Consider the following 8,647-nt stretch of genomic DNA (forward strand, 5'->3'; position numbering starts at 1 on the left):
TGTCTCGCGCTCCCGCTAATTAGCGTGTTTTTGCTCCACGTTCCCGCCGTTTAAACACGTGATTTCTCGACTTATCGTTTGGCGGGGTCGCAGGGCAAAAACATGAATTGCACAAATCAGTCACCATAGAAATGGGATACCAAAATGTGGTTGAAAAATATGTATGTTGTCAAAACATTACACTTTCTCTCAAGAGGAGAGCTATAGTAAACTGATCATACATTTTGGCATCCATTTGCTTCATTACCATAATTTCCAATTACTACAACACAGCAGCATTCTGTTTTGCTTTAATTTTTTATATTAAGTAGTTCCAAAGTTACATATTAAGAGACACTTTTAATTCAGTTTGAAATTTACTTCATACAAAATAATACGTTAATCACAATCTATGAAGTGCATTTGCTTGCCTAAAGGTCGATTTTATATCTGGTTAATTTTAATTTTCTTAATCGAAGCTATTTTTTGTAGAGAGCATACCAACAGCCAAAGAAACTGTACATTTTAGTTAATGATTGTATACTCATAAGACATTTGAAAACAAAAATGAAAGTATGAATCAGATAAAAGATGAAATCATATTTTATTTGTTGTATTCAGAATAAAGCCTTTCCCGCAAGTTATCGACTGCAAAGAAGTTATACATAAGACAAGAAGCTAGTTCCTTTTCTAATACAGGTATAACAAGTTCAGTTTTGGAGCAGCTAACATGAACTTATTATTTTTCAATAAATACTTTTTCTTAAGCATTTTGAAATTAATTTGGGAAGAGTATCATACAATTTTCCTATCTACACGTTCTTAGACTAGAGTTTTGCGTCAATTGCTTTTGTCCTTAGTACTTGGCAATTCCTGTTTTGTGTTGCGTTATTGCCCATTATTGCTCGAGTTAAGGTTTCTATTTATATGCTTGGGAGATCTCAATTCGATTTCATTTGCGGTTATATTTGGACAGTTGAACACAATGGTATGCATGTGTCTTGCGTTTGTTTTATACTTTGTGTGGGTTTAGTTTACACCAATAGAAATGAGATTAAAGCAAAAAAACAAACAACAATATTATGTACATCAAGTCTGGTCTCCTTTCGAACCTGGGTCACCCTGTCAAATATGAGCGGTAAAAACATTCCAAAACATCAAATTTACAAATTTGATAACTTCATGTACATACTATAAAATAAAAATGCCATTCTGTTTTATTTGTGTTTTATTTCAAATCTTGTAAATATTGTTAATTAATGTTTCTCAACCTGAAATTAATATTTTACAGTCTACAAAAACATTACCTTAGAGGTTAGAATATAGCATATCACAAGCGTGTTCTTTTGCATATTTAGACAGAGCCTGAATCTATAGTATGTCATTTAAAGCAGCACACCTCCAGGTTAATATTTATTTTCTTAAAAATATGAAAATGTACCGGGTATTCAACAGTATATTATTGTAAAGTAACCAGAAGAATGCAATTTACACATTATTTATGGCACTTACAACCTAGGTAAATTACTATGAGGAGGTCAAAATATGCAAAATTAGCCCTTGCTGCATTGGTAATGCAGTAGATATATAATTATACATACTGAAAAATTCAGTCATTAATCGCAAATAACATGTAAATTTTTACTAGAATTTTTAATCTTTGTACCTTTCCTAAGATCTTAGTGCATTTTTCCCAGGTTTGATTTAATCGAAATCTGGAGGCCTGCAGCTTTAAACTATATTGTATCACATTCAAATACGCAGGTAGTTTGCAATTACTCGTTTTCAAAATTTATACAATAATTTTGTTAATACACGCTTCTGATATACCTGTTTAGCGTTATACAAATATTTATATTATCACTTTTAAATTTTTTTAAAAATTGCCCTTGTAAAAACTTTGTTGTAATTCACGAAAAAGAAAAAGAGATTACCTAATGAAATCGACTAAATGAATTTTAATCATCATTAAGAAATCAATAATGATTGAAATAACCTCGACAAAATATTATGCATGTAATACATCAAAACTTATATGACATTTAATTATCATGAAATTATGAAATTATATGTACAAAATCATACAGTTAAATATTTAAAACACACATCCTCCTGAATCACTAAAAATTGAGAAAAATCAATTTGTTTTTGAAAGAAGAAATTCCATACAAAGTTTAAAAAAATACACAACAAGCTACAAATAAACATGATATGATTGTTTTTCTAATACAAAGCAAGCAAGTTTAAGTGTACCACTGCAGTTGAATTTCCATTTAAAGCCCATAAACTGAGAGAATTGGTTTTACCAATATAAATGTAAATAATATATCTAATGATGACCATGTAACTATCAGACATCAATCTATGCTTATATAATTTCATCTTTTACTTATATAGTTTGAAGTACAATAAAATCAGCCAAAGAGATATTAAATCATTTTTTTAAAGTAGTCACATTAAACCCAAAAATAAAAAAACATGTTCACTCCGCAAAACAATTTATTTTTTGATGCCCGGTTAAATTCCAAAAATAACTAATTGATCATATAGCTGAATCATCTCTTACTTCTACAGAATTTTGTAATTTACTACAATGTAAGTGATTAACATCTCTGTATGTAAGTTCACCTGGGACATATTATTACACACAACATTCATCGCTACTTTCATAAGGGGATAATCGATATCATGATCTTAACCCATTATTGACATGTTTGCCCTTTCTTAAGAAGAAAACAACGCACTCATTCCTGATTATTTAACGACAAAATATACAACATGTTATTAATCAATTATTGACATGTTTGCCCTTTCTAAAGAATAAAGCAATGTACTCATTTCTGATTATTTAACGACAAAATATACACCCATTATTGACATGTTTGCTCTTTCTAAAGAATAAAACAATATACTCATTTCTGATGAGCTAACGACAAAATATACAACATGTTATCAATAAATTATTGGCATGTTTGCCATTTCTAAAGAAAAAACAACGTACGCATTTCTTATTATTTAACGACAAAATAAACAACATGATATACACCCATTATTGACATGTTTGCTCTTTCTAAAGAATAAAACAATATACTCATTTCTGATGAGCTAACGACAAAATATACAACATGTTATCAACCAATTATTGGAATGTTTGCCATTTCTAAAGAATAAAACAAATTACTCATTGCTGATTATTTAACGACAAAATAAACAACATGCTATAAATCCATTATTAACATGTTTGCCCTTTTTCTTAAGAAGAAAACAATGTACTCATTGCTGATTATTTAACGACAAAATATACAACACGCTTTAAACCCATTATTTACATGTTTGCCCGTTTTAAAGAAAAAGACAATGTACTCATTTCTGATGAGTTAACGACAAAATATACACCCATTATTGACATGTTTGCTCTTTCTAAAGAATAAAACAATATACTCATTTCTGATGAGCTAACGACAAATTATACAACATGTTATCAATAAATTATTGGCATGTTTGCCATTTCTAAAGAAAAAACAACGTACGCATTTCTGATTATTTAACGACAAAATAAACAACATGATATACACCCATTATTGACATGTTTGCTCTTTCTAAAGAATAAAACAATATACTCATTTCTGATGAGCTAACGACAAAATATACAACATGTTATCAACCAATTATTGGCATGTTTGCCATTTCTAAAGAAAAAACAACGTATGCATTTCTGATTATCTAACGGCAAAATATACAACATGCTCTAAACCCATTATTGACATGTTTGCCCTTTCTAAAGATCAAAACAAATTACTCATTTCTGATTATTTAACGACATAATATAATATACAACATGATATAAACCCATTATTGGCATGTTTGCCCTTTCTTAAGAAGAAAACAATGTACTCATTTCTGATGAGTTAACGACAAAATATACATGGTTTTGCTTTATAGTAATCATTTAAGTTCTATTGACAGGACTGTAAGAAGGTCATGATAAAATGTTTCACTGTTTCAGAGGAAGAAGCACATTTTGTACTAAATGTATTAACAGATGATACATTCCAGTGTTTTAAATATGACATGTCACATGTACAGTCAATAGGCCTCCCGCTAAGTTTTAAATATCTCAGCTTTGTCAAGAATGTCACTGCGACAGGAACATGGTCAAGACGCGTGTAATCTAAAACTAGATAAGATAAATCGATATTATTATAAAACGCATCTGGTGCTATATACGAAATGGGATTGTGAAACAAATGTAGAACAATCAAAGAAAATAATCTTGACAAGTCAGGTGTTTCTATTGTTTTTATCTTATTACCATAAAGAAAAATCTGTTTAAGACGTTTGAACAGATTCAACGCATACGGTATTCTTTCAAAACGGTTATATTGTAAATATATAGATGTAAGTTCATTGGACGTTGGAATTTTAGTACTTTCTATATACTCAAGTGAGTTATTCAAGATATTTAACTTTGAAAGGAATGGGAACAAGGTAAAAACATTTGGAAACGTATGAATGTTACTGCTAGCTAGATTAAGCTCAAAAACGGTAGAATTAGTTTGAGTACATGGCGCAAAAGTAGAGGATATATTTGTCTGGAGATGATAAGCAAATCTAAATGTGAAAGAAGTAAGCTGACTGAGGTGGCATATAGCATTAGGAACATCCTTAAGCTTGGAGTAATCAAGAGTAAGATGTCTAAGCGTACTTTCAAATCCATGGAAAACATTAACATCTAATTGTGGATAAGGTATGTGGTTTGCAATCAATGATTCTAATACTCGAAGGTAATGAAGTTCCTTGGGCCACTCGGTGAAAGTATCTAAATCGAAGCTAAAGTAAGTCAAGCTTCTTCCTATATTGTGCATAACTAATGTATCAAGAGAATGTAAAGGGTTGTCACAAATATCAAGACTTTTTAGGTTAACAAGATATTTGATAGCCAATGGTAAAATTGTTATATTGTTACTTTGCAGCTGCAGACTTTTGATGGTTTTTGCAATCCCATTAAATGCATTGCTTTCAATCCTGTGTATCATATTTCCTTGAAGTTGTAAATCTATATCGTTTGCATTGATTGAGCTCAAATTTCGAAAGGTATCATTTTGAATAACAGTTAATTTGTTGTAACTAAAATACAGATTTATCTTATCAACGTTTGCACTAAATTGTTTAATATCCGTAATGGTCGTTAGATCTGTACTGCTGCATCTGATATCTATGCCGTCATAACTGTCAAAGCATGTGCAAGGTGAGGACACTAGGCAATCGTTCTGAAGTATGAATGTGGTAGAAAATCTCAAGTAGGCAATTATCACTATAGCAAGAATCTGAAAAGTCAAAAACTTAATTATTCTTTCAGAAGATGACTGTTTTGAGTTTAAGTTTAAAACCAGTTTTGATATGACCTTGCTTTAAATGAAATTGTCACTTTGCTATATGGACTACTACTTTAGTTCCTGTTTTGAAATTCGAGTGTTCTATATGAAATGAAAAGAAGAATAATATTTAATCTTAAGATTAAATTTAAGAACATGAAAAAACAGCAAAATTGACAATGTTGAAAGTCCGATTTGATTGAGCCTGTTCGTGAACGGTACTAGGAAGTACAAGGTACCGTCTAAGTCCTCAAACACCTACTTAATTCAACATTTCACACGAAAACGTAAAATTTCTATTTAGAAAAATACGCATATGTGTTCATAAGGCGGTAATATCACGGAACATTTTTTGAAACACGTTAGTGCCATTTCATGAAAAGAGGCTTTTGGTCCCCAAATTAACCATCGTTCGTTTTAAGTTCCATATTTAAGTACGAGCTTGGTAACATGTGCATGCAATGTATTCATTATCACTTAAAAGTTAGGTAAACTTGAAACTAGGATTTCAAAAAAGATGTTCAAGGCAATTAAGGACACGAATTGCATGTTTTTCTATAAAATCAATTTAAGACGTGATATAAATATTTTCTACTTACAGGTATAACATCACTCATTTTTATTACGCAGACATACATTTGTTTAACACCTGTAAATTCCAGTTATCTGAAACAAGAAAATGATATGTAATATCATACGTAAATAGACGACTCTTTGGTACTTTCACTGTAACAATATGTCTTTGGTACAAAAAACTTGTAGCTTAAGTACTTGCACATATCTACGTTTTTAAAAAATGAACCAACGTCACATACTTTTTAAACCAACATAACAAAATCCATTGATTTTCTTTTACCATTTGATTCTAGAAAGGTTAAGTTTTTGTCCAAAATTATATACAAAATCTTATTTGGAAAGTGGTAGATTTCCTAACGGTCGGTCTGAAGAGGTTTATCTGTATACTCTATAAAGTGATATGTGTCATGAAATTTCATACTTAAACTTGATAAAGTCAATAAAGTAAAAATATTTTTTCAGGAATAGAAACATTCCATGCCAATAAATGATTTAACAAAATAACAAAACTTTCTTTTCCTTTTTTTGCAATAAGCTAAACATTGTTCTTTCGATGCAAATTATCTGTTCCGTAAACTACTATTTCTTCTCAAAGTATTTTATAATGATTTCCCTTGAAATAAAAATTAATGTATACCTGTTTAATTCACATGTTAAATACAAAGCCTATAAAAACATTTTCACTTTGCCAGAAAGGGGTCTCGTTGGATGATTGTTGAAATTCTACAAGTATTTTAGGATGATATTGTGCCGTTTTCGTCACCAGAGCAAGGCAACAGATCGTTTTTGATTTTAAAACATGTAATAGAACATAAACATACAATATTAAAATCGGTATCGAAAGTCAGTATTACATACTTACTCAAATCAAACTATTTAGTTACTGTATCGATGCGTTGTTTAATATATACCACTCCGCTCTAAAAATTGTTCCATGCAATTGAACCGAAATTGAATTCGCTATACCTAACCTTAAATAATGCTTTCTTATCGCAAACCATTCCATTGTTCCATTGGCTAAGGTGTATATAAGTCAAATGTCATGAAATCCTGATGTTAACTCTCATTAAGATTTATAGTAAACACCAAATAATGACGTATCTTAGGAGTATGTAAGGATTTGAACTGTATCTAAGTTCTTTTCAAATCTTCTTTATTTATCTACATGACTCATGAAAATGCTTCATGAGATAAATTTATGAATGTATCGCTTATACACTAGTTCTCAAAAACCATAAAACGTAGGACAATGCACTTGGTGTTTATTTTCAAACAAAGTAATCGTGCATATGATAGTCTATGTCTAGTTTAGATTTAGGAAACATTTCTCACCTTAATTTATAAAAATAAGAACTTACCTAGGCTCGTTTATATCACTATACAAAGTCACGTAAATCCCCCCTGAAACAAATAACACTAAAATCCCGTTTCATTGTAACATTTCATTTCATTATCTGTTACAATGTTTCATTTAAAAGTTCATATCTGATAAAATAAAAAAGTTTTAACATTAAGCAACTTGTAATGAAAAAGGCAAATAGAGTTTTTAAATCAATTTCTTATTAAAACACATTTTATAATGTATCCGCCAGATATGGACATTTCATTTCACATAATATTATCACAATCTCTTCAATCAACCCATAAATTGAAAACGTTACTGGGGGTGATTGTAATTTATTTATTAAGATGGCTAGACAATCAGCAATAATTAGATATCACCTTTTCAAGTTTAGTGTTTCAGTGTCAGTATTACAGCATTGCTTTACTTTGTGAACTAGAACTGTTATGGCTGAATGACAATAAGCCGGTAATGTCGCCGTATAAAAAAGACATGTCATTGTATAAGTCGAACACGATAACGTTTACATTAATCAGTCATACCATTATGATATCATGGGTTGTGCAAGTTTCATCAGTTATCACACTTTGCATTTTTATTGCAGTCATTGAACAGATTGAACTAGTATTGTCAATTTAATGCTATTTTAAACTCTGAATTCAATTTGCTACATTTTTTTACAATTTCGGCTCAATTGTATATTTATATATTCAAATATCTTCCAATCCTCTCACTCTAATCACGACTGTACGGGTTGCCTCTAACTTAACCGGTTGGAAGCAAGTGTTTGTAAAACCAAATGTTCTTAAATACTGGTAGTATTGTATGAACTAAATTCACAAGAAGCTAAAATCCAGATCTTTGAAAAAAATATAAAAAGCAAAAAATATAAGAAAAGAAAAAATGCCTTATCTAGGAATCTAACCAGGCTTGGGTATTTACACAGAAGAAGCCAACACTCAACCACTACGCTAATATGCTGAACGGTTAAAAATGAGTAATTATTTTGGTGATTACAGATTAAGGCGATAAATAATATGCTTTTGTATAAGAATTATCGACACCCCTATTTGTCAATATTGATGTAAACAGATAATGAAAGGAAAAGCGAATTCGAGCTATTTTTGTACACCCCATCAAAAACATGAAAATAGTAAGGTGCATGCTTTCCATGCTACCTAGACATTTTGTAACGGATTAGTCAACACGGATTCATGTCAGGGGACCATCTCAAACCATTGCTGAATCTCAATTTTCAAAAATTGGAAAGAAATCGGTTTTATACTTGTGATTATATAAAAATTAACTTATGGTGCATAGCAAAAGTTGAGTGGTATATGAATACATCATCATTGCATAAAATATCGAATACCTA

The 8,647-nt window shown here is 30.3% G+C and overlaps 1 protein-coding gene across 3 annotated transcripts; it reads right to left on the reverse strand.

Annotated features, from left to right (window-relative positions):
• Nucleotides 1-3,380: 3,380 nt before the first annotated feature.
• On the reverse strand, nt 3,381-6,928 carry LOC132758013 (asporin-like). Of its 3 annotated transcripts, XM_060749534.1 has the most exons (4): nt 6,793-6,928; nt 5,954-6,020; nt 4,685-5,306; nt 3,381-4,156 (listed from the first exon to the last, which is right to left on the reverse strand). In XM_060749534.1, exons 2-4 carry the CDS (start codon nt 5,990-5,992, stop codon nt 3,936-3,938), a joined length of 882 nt encoding a protein of 293 aa, XP_060605517.1. In that variant the 5' UTR covers nt 5,993-6,020; nt 6,793-6,928; the 3' UTR covers nt 3,381-3,935. The 3 variants fall into 3 exon arrangements, with proteins under 3 accessions (XP_060605517.1, XP_060605515.1, XP_060605516.1); XM_060749532.1 differs by having other exon boundaries at nt 3,381-5,306; XM_060749533.1 differs by lacking the exon at nt 6,793-6,928 and adding an exon at nt 6,568-6,786 and having other exon boundaries at nt 3,381-5,306.
• Nucleotides 6,929-8,647: the final 1,719 nt, after the last annotated feature.

The sequence above is a fragment of the Ruditapes philippinarum genome, unplaced genomic scaffold (genome assembly GCF_026571515.1).
Source record: "Ruditapes philippinarum isolate M1 unplaced genomic scaffold, ASM2657151v2 ctg14752_1_1_1_1, whole genome shotgun sequence".
Lineage (NCBI taxonomy): Eukaryota > Metazoa > Mollusca > Bivalvia > Venerida > Veneridae > Ruditapes > Ruditapes philippinarum.